Source organism: Schistocerca americana, chromosome 2, assembly GCF_021461395.2.
Source record: "Schistocerca americana isolate TAMUIC-IGC-003095 chromosome 2, iqSchAmer2.1, whole genome shotgun sequence".
Classification (NCBI taxonomy): Eukaryota; Metazoa; Arthropoda; class Insecta; order Orthoptera; family Acrididae; genus Schistocerca; species Schistocerca americana.
In genome coordinates this window covers 371,396,119-371,414,869 of record NC_060120.1, presented here as the reverse complement: position 1 = coordinate 371,414,869, position 18,751 = coordinate 371,396,119, and the positions used below count along the sequence as shown (strand labels likewise).

General features: G+C 43.0%; 1 protein-coding gene across 1 annotated transcript in view; it reads left to right on the top strand.

Moving 5' to 3' along the window:
• LOC124595563 overlaps nt 1-18,751 on the top strand; it is a 208,434-nt gene that overhangs the window by 69,156 nt on the left and 120,527 nt on the right. The window contains exon 3 of the mRNA XM_047134347.1: nt 8,298-8,386. Within this exon, the coding sequence (XP_046990303.1) occupies nt 8,298-8,386 (89 nt within the window). The remainder of the gene's footprint in view (nt 1-8,297; nt 8,387-18,751) is intronic.

Sequence of the window (18,751 nt, the reverse complement as noted above, 5' to 3'; positions counted from 1 at the left end):
ACGTGAACCGTATGTGCAGTTGACGGACTTTGAGCGAGGGCGTATAGTGGGCATGCGGGAGGCCGGTTGGACGTACCGCCGAATTGCTCAACACGTGGGGCATGAGGTCTCCACAGTACATCGATGTTGTCGCCAGTGGTCGGCGGAAGGTGCACGTGGCCGTCGACCTGGGACCGGACCGCAGCGACGCACGGATGCATGCCAAGACCGTAGGATCCTACGCAGTGCCGTAGGGGACCGCACCGCCACTTCCCAGCAAATTAGGGACACTGTTGCTCCTGGGGTATCGGCGAGGACCATTCGCAACCGTCTCCATGAAGCTGGACTACGGTCCCGCACACCGTTAGGCCGTCTTCCGCTCACGCCCCAACATCGTGCAGCCCGCTTCCAGTGGTGTCGCGACAGGCGTGAATGGAGGGACGAATGGAGACGTGTCGTCTTCAGCGATGAGAGTCGCTTCTGCCTTGGTGCCAATGATGGTCGTATGCGTGTTTGTCGCCGTGCAGGTGAGCGCCACAATCAGGACTGCATACGACCGAGGCACACAGGGCCAACACCCGGCATCATGGTGTGGGGAGCGATCTCCTACACTGGCCGTACACCACTGGTGATCGTCGAGGGGACACTGAATAGTGCACGGTACATCCAAACCGTCATCGAACCCATCGTTCTACCATTCCTAGACCGGCAAGGGAACTTGCTGTTCCAACAGGACAATGCACGTCCGCATGTATCCTGTGCCACCCAACGTGCTCTAGAAGGTGTAAGTCAACTACCCTGGCCAGCAAGATCTCCGGGTCTGTCCCCCATTGAGCATGTTTGGGACTGGATGAAGCGTCGTCTCACGCGGTCTGCACGTCCAGCACGAACGCTGGTCCAACTGAGGCGCCAGGTGGAAATGGCATGGCAAGCCGTTCCACAGGACTACATCCAGCATCTCTACGATCGTCTCCATGGGAGAATAGCAGCCTGCATTGTTGCGAAAGGTGGATATACACTGTACTAGTGCCGACATTGTGCATGCTCTGTTGCCTGTGTCTATGTGCCTGTGGTTCTGTCAGTGTGATCATGTGATGTATCTGACCCCAGGAATGTGTCAATAAAGTTTCCCCTTCCTGGGACAATGAATTCACGGTGTTCTTATTTCAATTTCCAGGAGTGTAGTTGTGAGCGTATAGAATTGTAGGACAAGATATTGCAGCACGGCTGCGACAGCAAATATAAACAAATTTTTATGTATCACACGATATTCACCCAACATGAGGACGTCGGATGATATTACTTGCTATAGCCTGTAATTTTTCTTTAAGTATATTTCACTTTATACGTTGGGACATGCTTAAAGTTGTCGAAGTTTCATATGTCACAATCTTCATCTCTCAACAAAGCTCAGAATATGGTAATTCATTATTGACAGAAATAGCCATGTTGAAGGTACGTTAGAACGCACACCTGCAGCGCGCTCATCAGAAAGATCAACAACCTAAAGCACAATACGGCCATCACAATTTCCTAAAAATTGATTCACGTCTGGAAAAATTAACTATATATATCGATTAACAAAGTGAGTGAAGTCGGAGACCGGTGCATAGCCTAGCTAACTTCCCCAACGGATGAAGTCATATCCACAGTGTCCTAAATGTTCATTCTATGACGCCACAGAAAAAATTTTTAAATTATCTGCCCGTCGTGATCACCTCGCGAGATATATGTGAGCGGAAATTATGATCAACAGTACTTTCAACGTTCGCTGCTCAGAAAAACATTTTTAAATTTACCCAGGACAGTGGACCGCTTTCTAATGGCCTGGGTCTTTCCGCCGCTAATCCTTAAGGATCAAACAGTAGCAATGAAACTTTCTTCAGTTACATTTTTGATTCAGACCTGATACTTCCGTGACCAAACGCCACTGATACCGATTGCGGAAGCTAGTGTAAGTGAAAAGAGTGTTAAACATAATGAAAAGCAAACATTGCATTAGTTTCCGGCTCTTTCCCCATTCTTGCAATATTACTTGAAGTTAGTCCAAAGAGGACGTTAACTACAGTTAGCTGAAATGTATGAAGTACAAGTCAAACTAAAGATTCTTCCCAGTGTTGGTAATTGTGCTTAACGACTCCATCCTGTTAATTACGACGTTGTTGCGATGGCTGTTCCAGCAAAACTAAAACAAGTCTCTAATTATGGCCGTGGTCCTTTATTTATGGAGGACGTTTTGCAAACCTATAGGTTCAAAAATGTTCGGTTGCCCAATAACGCGAGGTTATGAAAGAGTATTTATTGCGGAATGAACAGACCGACCATGAATCATTCGCAACGCGCATCCTGGACGTAAATCTAGCGTCGGCTGCTGGTAAGCGGGAGATCGCCCGGCGCCACGACGGGGCCTGCCAGTCGCCAAGCACGAATATTTGCATGCATGGAACACACGATTTGGCAGAAATTTTGTATTCCAAAAATACCAAACGTCTACAATTCTACATTGCCCACTGCTGTTGGCTTTAATGATTTCATAAAGACCTGCGTCCACTTTGACTACATTAAAACTAACAGTTCGTGCCAAAACTCCGAAAAACAGCCCGATGCCGTCACACTTCTACCACCGAGCTTCGTCGTTGCCGCAGTACTTCACCCCATTACTCATTCCACTGTTTACTTTCAATATATTGCAAGGCAGGCCAAAATGCAGTTATCCAAAAAGCTTGAATGTAATCATGAGGCCTCCGACAATCCATCATTTCAGGCTGGAAGATTTCGTTAGAGACGTTATTAGCGCTGTACTTAATTGAGCGCTTAGTAATTATATTTCATCTTTGACTGCTGCTAAATAACAGAGCTAGAATAGATAAACGATGGTCAATTCGGATGCTTTACGTGAGCCAGCAAAAATTCATCGTACTCGTATGTGGTTTACTGACATGCAGTCAGTTTACTTTTGTGGAAGGCAGTGCAATTTATTTGGAAGGTGACAGTGACTCTCCGCTCTATGTGCCATGTTGGTTGGAAATTATCCTTATTTATTTTATTTATTTTTATTTATTTATTTATTGTTCCGTGGGACCAAATTAAGGAGAAGTCTCCATGGTCATGGAACGAGTCAATACATGAAATTATAACACGATATTAGAAACAGATAAAATGAAATATAAAAAAACATATTCAGGTTATTTGTTAACAAATGGGAATTCGCTTCGGCCAAAATTACATAGCCCCTTGATATGAAGCGAAATAGGCAGGGCATGAGAGAGATGGGACGTGCATGGTTCACCTATACTGTACACGACCCTGGCTGGCAGTACGAGCACTAGCAGCTACGCTTTCGCGGCTAGAGTCATCAGCTTAATGCGAACCGCTAAAATTACGCTCGCACAGGCAGTGCTATGTTATGCGGAGTGACCAGTGCTCAATAAACCACAAACAACTAACGCTAGTAGGAAACATCCCTGCTGTCAATCATTCCTTAGAATTGTCTACTACTGACATAGCCAGTTTTGAGAGTTAGGAGTCATTATTGTGGAGTATATTGAGTTAATAGCGCATAATCCTAATTTGGACTGCCTCGCACAATTGGCTGGTAGTCCTCAGAACATTAATAATGTGAAATTTCTCGACATTGTTGTCTGAAAGTTAGTGCTCGATGTAAATTTTAAGTGTTAAATATATGATAAAACCTGCTCTTTGACATATTTCTTATCTTTGCCCCTCGGATGGTATTTGCTATGTTCAATCTGATGGAAGAAAGGATTATCATAGACTTGAACAGCGGGTGAATAAATGTTATTCACTGTCACAACTTTTTGAATCGGGGACTCTAACCAGTATTTTTACCTTTAGCGTCTACAGAGCCCAAGTACGGGAGAAGTACATCCATACTGGTGTTTCACCTGGAATAGAGAAGTGTGCATTATACAACAGAACTATAAAGATAAGTAAAGAATGCGAGACAAAACTGAGGCAGAAGGAACGTTTGTGAAGCACTGAAGGTCATGCACACGTGAATTTATACGTACGTTAACACATTTCAGTCGTGAAAATGGAATTGCTATAACAAAGTTTTCTTCCAATGTATTTATGCACAGATGTAATTTTATCATTCAAACGATTAGAAAACATTATTACATTTACGTTAGATAGCATATTCTCCAGTTAAGTCTCCCTCTAGGTTCAGCGAGGCGTGATTAACAGCTCTGTAATTGAAGTATTTCATAATACAAAAGCTGCCACGCTGCCACGTTAGATTTGTTGTTCCTGATAGAACCCATGGTTACTCTCCCACGACCAGTCACGTATCATACTTGTCTCAAACTGAAGCTGGGCGTGCTGCTGGGACTCCAATCCCACATACACATCGCTTTGAAATGCAAGCTTTACGAGATGTAATAACGCAAGGCTTCAGTAGACCCGTACAATGCCATACTGCGACGGCTAGGAGAGAGTAATCGTAAATATGGTGACGGTCCAACATTATGCTGAAATACTTCATGTATCTCTGTGCAGCGCTATTTCTCTTTTTTTGCGCTATAAGCCGTACTGTCACAAATTTCTGACAGTATTTACTTTTTTTCTATCCTTAAGTAACTACCAAACCTCATAGTTTAGAACTTCCCAATTGCGAAACTTTTTAAAAAAGAGAACTGTAAATATTTCCTTATTAATTTCATGTAGCCTAAAGATTAACGAAACATCGATACTGACCGGAACGCAGCAGACCATGAGATGCGTTAATAGCGTAAGATCAGGGCTGATTCCATTTATCTGATCTGCAAAATATTTAAAATATCCATTTTTGACTATAAATAAGTAAAAGCAAAATACAAAGAAAAACACAGTTCCACACTTTCTGATAAGATATTTTGAGTCGTTAGGTCAGATCGTATTGCTTTTCAAATTTATTCGATGCTCGATGTTTCGATCCCTCTGCTGGGATCTTCTTCAGGATTTCATTGGCATCCCTGAATGGCTGCACACTGACGGAAAACAGAGTTGTGCTCATTTATAAAAAGCCATTTCCTCGTGTTTTTCGGAGAAGTCAAGTAACTGGCTAAAAGTCTTCAGGCTGCTACTGGTACGTCGTCGTCGTTGGATAAATACTGAAGGAGCAGGTGAGTCCAAAATAACGTTGTGTGCCGTCTCGGCTGTTTTCTGGTAGTTATCTATGTTCCTCTTTGGCTACAGATCTGTGTTAGCGTGTATACACGAAGACGGAGGCCTGTAGTATTAATCTCTGTTGAAACTGTACTCATCCTTCGATATTTTCACTGCTTCATGGAATGTCTTTGTACAAAATATTACTGTTTCTACCTAGACTGCGAATATTCTTAAAATCCAAATCCCGCCGCATTATTCGGGTTTTCCACAACCGTTGATTTGACATTTTATCTTAAAAAGTACGGCGTTCGTGCTCTTTAACGCATTCTTTGATTATCCTTCCAGTTTCGCCAATACATACTTTGCCACAACCACACATCACTTCAAATACTCCAGCAGTGTGGAGGAGGTCAGGCATGTGCGTCGTAGATCAAAAGATGTCTTATCTGGTGTTGACCGAGAAACGTAGTCCTTATATTACTCTTCAGAAACAGTCTGTCGAGACTATCGATTACTCTAGCCGCAAACAGAAACATTACAAAATATGCAGGAGGCTCCTCGGTCTTCGTGTTTCCACTTGTTTTCATTACCATAATTACCGCTTCAGACTTATTTATTGGGGACAACGCTAGTAGCCCTCACTGTCCTTAACAGTGGCAACTTGCGAGAAGCTTGCCGTTGCTCTCCGTCATGTTATGAGACACACCGAAATCTATATTGTGGAGAGCACTACGGTAAGTGCTTGTGCCGCGTCTGTTGTGAGCAGAAAGGAAGGAGGAAGATGAGCCGCGACACCAGTGCAACAGATCTCTGAGACACTGGAGCAGTTCGAAAATTACGCTACAACCTCGTCTCTCTCGGACCGTTCAGAGACCTTCTGAGAACTACGGAAATGGACATTACCTCGCTCAAGGCACAGGTAGCATGTGGTACGGCCTAAGTGAACAACCGAAAGCAGATGATAGTACAGTAGGTTCCCACACTGTTCACTGGTGAGAGACGGGTGAAAAATGAGGGGAATTACGTCATGAGGGGATACTTCCTTTCTAAATAGTGCTATGTTGACAACCGGGAAGCATCGCGTCATGTGATTCTCGACGAACTCATATTCTACCATGAGCATGAACAAAAGTGTACCGCGCTTCATCTGTCGAGCTAATCTCCTTCTGCACTTCGTGCATGCAATGGAGGTGTTCCAGCGTCCATGATAATTTCTTAGCTCAATGAATAGCAGAAGGTGGGGGTACACATACGAGGTATGGCTCTTTTAGCCCACAGTGAAGAGGTGATTTCTGATAGAACCGCTACTCACTAATCACCGTTGCTCCGCATTAAATTGGCGAGTGATTAACCCAGGCCGGCCACTGTGGCCGAGCGGTTCTAGGCGCTTCAGTCCGGCACCGCGCTGCTGCTACGGCTGCAGGTTCGAATCCTACCTCGGGCATGGATGTGTGTGATGTCCTTAGGTTAGTCAGGTTTAAGTAGTTCTAAGTCTAGGGGACTGATGACCTCCGATGTTAAGCCCCATAGTGCTTAGAGCCATCTGAATCATTTTTGGTTAGCCCAATTGTAACCCACCTACGTGCTTTCACAATGCGCTACAATCCACAGTTCTGTGACATGCCGAACGATTCCATTCGCTGTGATGACAGGAGGCTCTCCGTTAGGGCACAGCGTCTACCTTTAATTCGGTTGCAATTGAGTATCTAGCGGATTAGCAAATTCATTTTAAATGCACTACAAATGTTATATTATTTAGCTATGTGGATAAATTAGTGCTGAAATCAACTTATATAGATTAACAGGCCATAAGAAATGAAGTATGTTAAAAGACAATTGTAATTTCAGTTATTACAAAGGTTGCAGAACTAAATCAAAGAAAAACGTGATAAGGGGCATCGGTAGCTGCGTGTGACAAATTGTGTTACATGTACACTTTGGTTCAGACATGTTGATGGTAGAACATGGGTGCGAAATATGTACAATGCATTAAGAAGTTTTATTGCGATACTCTGACATTTTCAATATTGTACTTCCGAAAGTTGTTACGTTACAATTTGTAGGTACAGAAGAGAATTGATCTAAAGACGAGATATAGAGGGTTAAGAAAGAAGAGCGTTAAAATGGACGAACAACAATGAATATGCGACCAGTGTCTACGTCAATAACGTGTCGCATTTGTTCCAACAACAACAAAAAACACAAAGAAAGCATATATTAAAATAGTATTTGACTAAAGAAAATAAAAATTCGCCTTCTGCGCAACACAAGAATATTTTTAATTTCCGCGTTAGTACGTCAGTGTTAATAGTATTACTAATCTTCCTTTTTTTCCTCTTTCTTGTCCCTTTTTTCTGCATCGGCAAAGGTTCGGAACGATTATCAACGCATTTCCCATGGTTAATATAAGGGGTAGCCGGATGCCCTTCCTGTCGCCACCCAGTGAACCCCCCCCCCCCCCCCCCCCGGATGGAATGTGTGTACCCAAACTGTCTGCATGTGAAAGTGGAAGCTCATGGTGTTTAGAAGATGTCCTTCAATAATTTTTTTTTCTAAATGTATGCGAATCGTAGAACTGAGACGGGACTTGGGTACCAACCCAATATTCACCTGGTGGGATGCGGGAAACCGCCTGAAAACTACGTCCACCGGAATACTGACTGTCGTCATTAATCCACCAGACGGATTAGCTCGTGGACCGATGTACCTCGCTATTGCGGAAGCAGTACTTTAACATGTACGGCTATCTGGGCAGATAGTGTTGATAGTATTACTAATACATAATACAGTAACATTCTTAAATAGCTACAACAAAAACTGCCTAGTAAATTATTTAAAAGCTGCCTAACCAAGGACACAAATCTATAGAATTAGTCTACGCTGATTCACCCGGCGTGGGAACAAATAATATTATCGACTAGTCGACCTAACTAAAGCCACAGAAGCAAAACGCCGCGTTACTGAAGCTATTCTAGGAAGTTTATTGCGACCAATGTATTCATAACTTTACTGCTTGAGTCAGTGGTAACAGGTATCACAGAAATAAGACTGCAAATGCAAAGGTGCCTACGAACATAACAGAAGCATTTCATGTGAAGTTGGTGCTTTTTTGTTACACATCAGTTAACAGCTGCTTTTGAATAATATGGTAGTGCAGCTGCACTACCTACATTTTAAATATGGAAATGAAACCTTCCATTCTTCCACAGGACTGAACGGGAAGCCAATCAAGACTGATGTTGGGCACTGTCACAAGGAATGCTCCAGCACCAGCGATAGTTTAGAGCTCATCGATGAGGTAAGAAATATACCAAAAGGTGTAGTGTACATAATTTTATCCTTTTGCGCAAAATTACTGATTGCATAGTGGGTAATACATAGAATAGTAATTATGACTTAACAACATAAAATTTAAGAAATAATCCAGCAATATCAGTAACAATGCTTAAAATCAACTGTTGCAGTATAGCGGGTAACGTGTAGCCAATTGGCGTCATGAAATGGAAATCACTGTCCTGAATATATTGCGTAGATTAAAGTGTTTAGCAAACAGACACTTACTGAGACGTCAAAACGGATCAAGAAACAGTGTGGTCCGGTGCAACGACCACTCCCGGACCTTCGAAACTGGTCAAGAAACACGTTTTCTTTTTTACAATCCTCCATTACAGAAAGTCTACGATATCGGAAGTGCTGACCACAAATGACAGATGTCTCCCGCCACTAAACGACACCTAGACAGCTATTCGCTGCCGTCACGATCTTTCGTGTAGATACTACAGAGATAAGGATGCGAGTCATTAGGCAACGGCTTTCGCATCCGCCTCCGGGTCAATGGCTTGTCCTGCAAATCTTGTCAGGCATTGCTGTTATGATGTGAGAAAAAGCAGGTCATGAGACCTAGAAAGAAGAAGGGAATTTATCCCGTCTGGACGGGCTGCCAGGTGCGGTGTCAGCGTAATCGTGAGTCACGAAAGGAGTGCTGTCTGGCTTACAGCAAACCGGCAAGACAGGCGAAAGCTCGACAGCTGTCAGATGGCAATCTGGACGTATCATCTGGTCCAGGTGGTCAGGTTGTTCGGTTCAATAGCTCCGGTAATCTAGCGACGGTGGTGTGACTCACTTCAAGAAGCTCCTACTAAAACGGGACTCTCATACTTCAGGTCAGAAAAAAATTTCCCAAAAAACGGTTTGCTGATCCCACTCAGTTCCTAAAAGCAATCAACATTAAACACTTCCATAGATTTTACTGCATGATCTCAAACACTTATTTTCCTCAAAGCAGACTTTTTTTTAATAAATTTTAAACTGTCTCCTGTGAGCTGTAGTATTATATTAATTTATTTCACGTCCTCTCTTCTATCATTAGAGACTCAACACTGCCAAAGAACACAATACATGAGCCGCACACAGTATTAATAGTAATAATAATAATAATAATAGTGGGGGCAATGAAATGCGGTGTTAGAGTAAGTAAAGATTCTCAGTTCATTACCAGACAGCGCTGTAGGCCAGCAAACGGATGCACGTGATTCGACAGAAGGTTCCCGTGTTGTTTACTGGTGTAAAACCTATCAGACGATTATTTCATCCCTTCTACATATCCCCCAGACGAGAATATCTCGCCACCAGTAGTCCCTGTCATCAGCAGCTCATTCTGCCTTGGAGTTTTTCCCTGAACAGAGGTACAGCAGTTATCTTTAATCTATTTTCTCTTGAATGTATGTATAATGGTTGAAGCTTTCCAGAATCGCCAAGTCAAATGGCTCAAATGGCTCTGAGCACTATGAGGTCATCAGTCCCCTAGAACTTAGAACTATTTAAACCTAACTAACCTAAGGACATCACACACATCCATGCCCGAGGCAGGATTTGAACTGGCGACCGTAGCAGTCGCGCGGTTCCGGACTGAAGCGCCTAGGGTAGCTCGGCCACCGCGGCCGACTGAAATGATGATGATTAGGACAACACAACACCCAGTCCCTGAGCGTAGAAAAGCTCCGACCCAGCCGGGTATCGAACCCGGGCCTTTAGTATTGACATGCTGTAGCGCTGACCACTCATCTACCGGGGGCGGACCCAGGATTGCCACTTTCTGTTTTCACTACGTGAAAAAATATTCTGCAATACAATCTGTGTTAAATGTTCCTGCCCTGCCCCTTAGTGATGTCACGACCTCTCACGAAGTTTCACTCACGTCCGAGGCAAGAATCCATATGCTCCTAGCAATACGTTGCATTCAAAACAAATTTTGTTACTTAATAACCCATTGATTACAAACTAAACGTTTGTCGGTAGAGCAAGATAAATTCTCGGCACTGTTACACTCATAGAATAGCGTTCAGAAGGGCCGACAGCCTCGCTTCGTCACAAAAGAGACGGTTAAAATAGTTAAACTCAGGAATCAGACATAAATGCTCTGCAGCAGTCTAAGTGCGTTCAGATAAATGCCACTGTCCGACAGTTGACTGGAAAGCATTTAATGCTAAAGTCGTTTCTTGCCGCTGCCGCCGAAATATCCACAAAGACAAAACAGGAGAACTACAACGTAGGCCAGGGATAACACCTCAGATTCCCGCAAAAACAATCGTTATTTACTTACTGTACTTTAATTACAGCACACTAGGACCATCTCTTGCGGCAGGACAGTCTCCAGCTATCTAACATGACTCCAGAACGTGTACCGAATACATTCTTCGCCACAGAGGATTCAAAACTCACCTGGCACACCCAAGGGCTGCCGACATTCTCAGATTTTGCGAGCTTCAGACGGCTCCCTACATTGGTTAAACATTCGTGCCTTTTAGCCAATGATTGGCTTGTGACTCAGACACGGCAATTATCATTGGTGGCAAGAACTGTCACATTATCGTCTATCCCTTGTTGAGAGATTTGTTTTCGTCCCCGGAAAATTTCTAATTTTTAAGTTAGCCTAGCAATTTGACCACAATATTCACTACATATAGTGAACTTCACCGAGAGCCCACATTATGCAGTGCTTTCAAACTTACACAGCACCGTCGCTAATGACTGACGTCGGAGAGACGTCGAAAACTGGATTAAATTCTTTCCGCCATTGGAGATAAAATTTCTTGCAGAGAATGAACATCACGACAAGAATCAGAGCGAATGAGATGTCCGATGCCTTCGATCTCACTGCTGCCCCATCTAAAGGATCTTTTACGAAGGAGTGAGGTCTACACAGTATTACGTAAAGTAACTTCTGCTTTAGCTTCAGAGAGAATATTTTCGTAAATATATTTTGTGGATATCAGCCGATGGAGCGCTCGACTGGCAGAAAATTAACATGAACACTTCCACTAACAGATGACACGATAATTCCAGTAATTAAAAAAAGGGGGATGGGGGGGGGAAGCGATACTCTGCATGGAGACTTAAAGAGCCACGAAACAAATGTTAGAGAAACGCGAGATCTGTAGTGCATAAGGCTAACAGAAGTACTTAAGTTCAGTAAATCTTCCAGCCGGCCGCTATGGCCGGCGGCTCTAGGGGCTTCCGGAACAGCGCTGCTGCTACGGTCGCAGGTTCGAATCCTGCCTCGTGCATGGATGTGTCTGATGTCCTTAGGTTAGTTATGTTTAAGTAGTTCTAAGTCTAGGGGACTGATGACCTCAGATGTTAAGTCCCATAGTGCTTAGAGCCATTTGAACCATTTTTAAATCTTCCATTTTTACTAGTCTCAAAATCATATTTTGTGACTCTACCCTGGTGTGTAAAACTTAAGGTCAAAGTTAACTCCCACATGATGTGTCACTGCCAAGTAATATAGCTTGATGAAACTTGCACTATGCATAGAAAGAATTACTGTAGTATAGTACAGGAGGTAACTGAAAGAAATGCCCAATAGCATGAAAGAAACGATATTTTATTGAAAGACAATAATTACACTGAAGTCAATGCGATTCGTGACGGTTCTACGGACATTACAAAAGGCGGGACATGTTTCTTAACGGGGTGAGTGATCACCGCGGATGGCAATGCATGCTATGTGTCGTGTTACCATGCTGGCCACAAGACTGGTAAGGAATTCTTGTGGTAGGGCTTTCCATTCACCCCCCAGCGCGGTTGATAACTGCTGGATAGTCACTGGTGCTTGTAGACGTGCTGCAATACGTCTTCCCAACGCTTCCGCAAGTGCAGTACTAGACTGCAGTAGTTATTTCTGTGTATGATCAAGTTTCATAGAACTGTGTTACTTGACAATGGCAGACCATTCGAGAGTCACTTTCGTCCATTAGTTTCGCTCACTTACGAGCAGTAATAAGTAATTCCGTATTTAGTGAGATAATGTAAAAAACGTGATAGGCGTGCTCATTAGTCACTAACTACAACCCCACTCCTCTCTTTCACTTTCTTCTACCTTTCTTTCTTTTGCGTCGACACTGAGTACTACAAATAGTATGGAAGGACATTTACTAACTATCTGCTAAGGGATCACACATTACGCAGTTTCAAGCGCTGATGTTGCTGTTTGGCATGTAACATGGTCAATGGAAGGTATCTGCTATGACAGAAACTGGCATAGAAATTCAGTGTAATACGTGATTCGGTAATTTCCTTTTCGGGCCGTATTTCCTGAATGTACAGAATCGTATTGCATGATACCAACGTAAGCGTCGGCTTAACTGTCGGTTTAATGCTTGAACCAGTCTGAACTACTGCGTTCCAGAACGGCCCCCTTTTGTTCAGATACGTAATGTCAAAATCTCATGCAAAGGATAACTCAGTAAAGCCCTCTTAAATGAACCATCGTTGCCGGTCTTGCATCAATTATTTAAATGGTAGGGGGTTTATCTAACTAATGAAGAGGTACGGTAAGTTCAGATTTATTCAGTTTAATGTTTCTCCTCGTCACACAAATGAGGAAATATCTACAGAATATTTACATATGAATGAGGAATATATATATATGGGGGAAAGAATCACTTGTTAAAACACTTCTGGGTGGGTCACAGGAAAACTGGTAAGACAAAATGAAGGTATCAGCTCTGAGGATCTTAGTCAAACTTTCATTCAGCGGCAGCAGAGAAACGTTGCATGGATCATCTTATATGAAGGGCTTGCTGGTCAGACATGTAGCAAATTAAGCGCGCGCCCTTGACACTCCATGAACAACATTGCGGAAATGGGTGAACAGTGAACGCGACTCACTACGATGACGTCCCTCGCGAATCAGAGACAAGCAACTAATAGAATCATTGGCATGGAATTGAATAAATCGCACGTCTCCATAAAAGTCATTCTGGATTAAGAAAGTCTACTCGAGCCTACATGTCACCCAGCGAAGGAGCGCTTAAGAAACCAGATGTCACCGTTATAGTCTGAAGGCAGCGCCCATGCCTTTCGAAATCTGATGCCAGCATCTGCTCTCGTTGGAGACTGATACCAGTGCCCAGAGTTAGTTATGAACTGAAAGAGAACAAGAAACATCAGGATGTACTAATAATTAATTCATTAACCTTTACGATTTTGACTTCTTTGATTTCTCAAACCCTCTTCCATTCATTCTGTTAATAACTTCACTGACACCATGATTCACAGATTTTAGTTCTTGGGGAGGTCAAAAATCGAAAGAAAGAAATTCCAGATGTCACAAAAATAACTCTTTTACACCTTAACTTTACAATACGGCTTCATCAACGACGATTCTCGCACCCAGTCACACTGCAAGCACATCAGAATTCATTGAACACATTATGTGAGGTTTACAGGGTTAACTAATACCACTAATAGCAACCATATATAAACGAACAAAAATCCAATTTTGACAAACGCACTGATACAACAGTTATGACAAGCATATATACGTTTAACACCGGCATTAAAGAAAAATTAACAGTGTTACAAAATTTACATAGACTTGTCAGAAATACTAATTCAACAATCATAACGAAAAGCACATACATTTAACACTGATGTTAAAGAAAGATTAAACAGTGTTACACCATTTCTATATCTACGATAATGGTGGAAGCTGCAGATATAAATTAAAATTTGTGCCGCAGTCGACACATTATATCCAACTAAGCCTTTCAACTTTTGTTCTAAAGTAATAATCAGTTAAATACTTCACCTAATACCAAGCAACAATTTTTTATTATTAGAAAATATACTCAAAAACAATAAGGCGATAAGGTGCACAGAGATTCTGGAAGCAAAGAAAAGTGGAATCCGGGACACTGAAACAATAGTAATTTCTATATCTACTTCGACAGTGGTACTTACGCGCGATGTATGTTGGCAGTAGTAGAACCGTTCGGCAGTCAGCTACAAATGTCGGTTCTCTAAGTTTTCTCAATAGTATTTCTCGAAAAGAACGTCGCCTTCCCTCCAGGAATTCCCATTTGAGTTCCCGAAGGATCTCCTTAACACTTAACGTGTTGTTCGAACCTACCGGTAGCAAATCTAGCCGCCTGCCTCTGAATTGCTTCAATCCGACTGGTACCGATCCTAAACACTCGAGCAGTACTAAAGAATAGGTCGCACCAGCGTTCACATCCTTTACGAGTGAACCACTCTTTCCTAAAATGCTCCCAACAAACCGAACTCGACCATTTGCCTTCCCTACCAAAGTTTTCACATGCTCGTTCCATCTCATATCGATTTGCAACGTTACGCCCAGATATTTAAACGACTTGACCGTGTCAAGCAGGACACTAGTAATACCGTATCCGAAAATTACAATTTTTTTCTTCCTAATCAGCCGCATGAACTCAGTTTTTTCCACATTTAGGGGTAGCTGCCATTCATCACACCAACTGGTATTTTGTCTAAGTCGTCTTGTGTCTTCCTACGGTCATTCAACTTCGACACCTTACCGTACATGACAGCATCATCAGCAAACAACTGGAGATCGCTGCGCACCCTGTCCGCCAAATCATTTATGTATAGAGAGAACAACATTGGTCCTCTCGCACTCTCTGATGAACACTCGCCGTCGAGATCAACTTACTGGGTTCTATTATATAAAAGTCATCGAACCACTCACATATCTGTGAACTTACGCCATATCCTCGTCCCTTCGTTAACAGCTTGCAATGGGGCACCGTGTCAAATGCTTTCCGGAAATCTAGAAATATGGAATCTGCCTGTTGCCCTTCATCCATAGTTCTCAGTATATCATGTGAGAAAAGGGCAAGCTGAGCGATGCTTTCTAAAACTATGCTGATTCTTGAACATAAGCTTCTTAGTCGCAAGGAAGTTTATTATATTCGAACCGAGAATATGTCCAAGGCTTCTGCAGGAAACATAAGTTAGGGATATTGGTCTGTAATTTTGCAGGTCCGTTCTTTCACCTTTCTTATGTACTGGACTCAGCTGCGCTTTTTTCCAGTCGCTTGGGACTCTGTGCTGGGCGAGAGATTCACGATAAATACAAGCTAGGTAAGGGGCCAATGCCGTAGAATCCTCTTTGTAAAATCGAACTGGGATTCAAGCCGGACCTGGTGCTTTATTTGTTTTCATATCTTTCAGTTGTTTCTCTACGCCGGATATGCTTACTTCTATGTCGTCCATACGGGAGTCTCCTCGACGGTAAAATTACGGTATGTTTTTACGGTTCTCTTGTGTGAACGATTTATTAAACGCGAAATTTAAAACTTCGCGTTTCCTTTTGCTACCTTCAACAGCCGCACCATACACGAGACTGAATGGAAGCCTTAGAACCCGCTTGGCGGTTTTACACACGACCAAAAGTTTCCAGGTTCTCTGCCAGATCTTTTGCTAAGGTGTGACGGAGGTAGTAGTTGTATGCTCTTCGCGCATAGGTTTTGTCACAGACATACCAATCTCTACTACCCTTTGCTTGTCGTCATTTGTGCGTCCCCCTTTTGAACCGGGAGAACAATAGCCTCTGCTTCCTCAGCATCTACCGACTTCCGTTATTTAACCATGGTGGATCCCTTCCATCCTTTATCTATTTACAATGCACGTAACTCTCCAGACCACGATTTACAGTCTCCTTAAACTTTGCCCACAATTCCTCTACATCCATCTTACTGGAACTAAGTGATGCCATTTCACTGTCCAAATGTGATGTTAATAACTGCTTATCTGCTCTATCTAGTAGAAACATTCTTCTAGCCTTCTTAATTGATTTATTAACTTTCGTAATCATAGTCGCTATGATGACATCATGATCGCTAAACCCCGTTTCTATACAGACATTGTAAGGTCTGGCCTTTTTGCAGCTACAAGGTCTAAGATATTTCCATTGGGTTTGGGCTGTCGAGCTAGCTGCTCAAGACAATTTTCAGAAAGCGTGTTCTAAAGTATTTCGCATGAGTGTCTGTCTGTATCCGCCGCAATGAATCCATAGACATCCCAGTCTATACTCGGCAGGTAAAGACGCCTCCAATTAGTGTTGCATGATCTGGATATTTACGCGCTATTGACTGTAGACTTCCTTTGAATGACTGTCGCAGCGGAATCGGATGGCCGGTAGAAACATCCAACAATTAACTTAGTTTTACCTACACCTGTTATACACGACCAGATGACTTCACTGTCACACTCAAATGCGAACTGAGAAGAAACAATATTTTTGTCAACTGCAATGAACACACTCCCTCCTATGGCCTCTAATCTATCTTTCCGATATATGTTCCACGACACGCTAAATATCTCAGAGCTTTCCACTTACGGTTTCAGCCAGTTCTCGCTTCCAAGAATAATTTGAGCGCGAGGATTTCCCTGGAGGGCACTAAATTCGGGAACCTTATGAAGAATTTTTCGACAGTTTAATGACTAAATTGTGATGGTCTGACATTTCTTTATTCTGAACGCCGTTTGACTTTCCTCTATGTGAATCGACTGGCGAGTATTCTTCAGAGCACCTCAAACTACCGCCTAAGTTAAAAAATCCTTATGTGCACTCCACAAGTACTCTGCTACCCGAGTAGCTGCTTCCTTTGTGTAGCAGCTTTCTTGTGTGTGACAGAATGAGACAAAAGGTAAGGGATTTGGATCCAATTTGTAAAAGTAGTCTACTGTCGCAAAATGAAGTGTCAAATCCAATCTCTGAGACAAGCACACAAATCACTGATCATCGTTCAGTCAAAGTAGCACCTCGTGCTAAAGTGTTCTTCAGTGCCCTGAAGGTCGGCTCAGCTGTGGAGATGGCAGCTTGGTTATCCGGATGGTCTGATGTCTCCTGCCAGGTGCATAGGCCGGTTAGCACACGTGTCCCACCATGACTTTACCATGGGTGACAACTTGCTTATCCTCTATCCCACGCCAAAGTGGCATGACGAAGAAGTCATCTGGCCTCTTGAAAAGTGAATGTTTTTCCAGGCTGTGGCATGTCTGCAACTGGAAACGGTGACAAGGGGGAGGAAGCATGGCTCGCCAAGGTCTGCTGAGGCATGCTTACGCTGCCCATTCGCAGGTCGATGAGTTACATGGCAGTAGGCGGCAGCATATTTCCCCTAACGCCAGCTCCTTTCAGGTCGTCTCATACCCGGCTTCTTTGCAGCGAGACCAAGCGTCGTTTCCTGCTGGCAAAATCCCATAGTTGTTAGTTGCCATGTGTCTAGTTGTTTCCACGAGATCCTCCTTCTCGGCCGGTCGAAGTGGCCGTGCGGTTAAAGGCGCTGCAGCCTGGAACCGCAAGACCGCTACGGTCGCAGGTTCGAATCCTGCCTCGGGCATGGATGTTTGTGATGTCCTTAGGTTAGTTAGGTTTCACTAGTTCTAAGTTCTAGGGGACTAATGACCTCAGCAGTTGAGTCCCATAGTGCTCAGAGCCATTTGAGCCTCCTTCTCGTGATTGCCCATCCATGCTTCTCATTGCTTGTGTATTCCTGCACATAATTTATATAACTTACATAGTTTTACATCATAGAAATACATCTTACCACAAACTTGGATACACAGAAAACACAATTTCTGTACAGGAATTGTTAAACATATAATAATAATAACCAGTACTGATGGCCTGTAGACACTGATGTGGTGATGAGGCTTGTGTGTTGTGAGGACAAAGTAAGCTATACTGAACGAATTCGATCATATCAAGCAGATAACCATAGAGGAGCCAGATTAACAATGCCCAACTCAAGCAACATAGTTCGAAAGATAATAAAGAATCCTTTACTGGATCAGTCGTCGCCTGAGTCAACAAAAACCCACTTCGCTTGCCAAGATATAGTGGACTAACGTCAAAATAATAGTAGAGTACAAGTTGGGAACCAGAATGAAAAAAGATCCTGTCATAGCAGAAAAAAGGCGAATATGGGATGGGTAGAGCAAGGGCTGCAAAAGAAGGAAACTAGCTTTTCGACTTATCTGGCAGCTTGGAAGAAGACATCTTGACATAGTCGCGTTTCTTTATTTTTGTTAGTATTAGTATCCATGTCATGTAATATAATGCATTGTGTCATTGTAAAGTAATATGATACATGATGTCATGTCATATAACATGACATGTGCCACATGTCATCCAATATGGCGTTTGTCATGTCATGCAGTATGACACGATGTGTCATTAATGTTAAGGATGCATGCATCCCCACTCTGGGATACTTCCTATTATACATGCATCCCAATTTCAGATACTTAATGTCATAGCAGCATTCCACTACCTAAAAGCTTATAAATTTGTGTGTCTCTGTTCGTACACCCCTCACCATACATGTAACAGGGG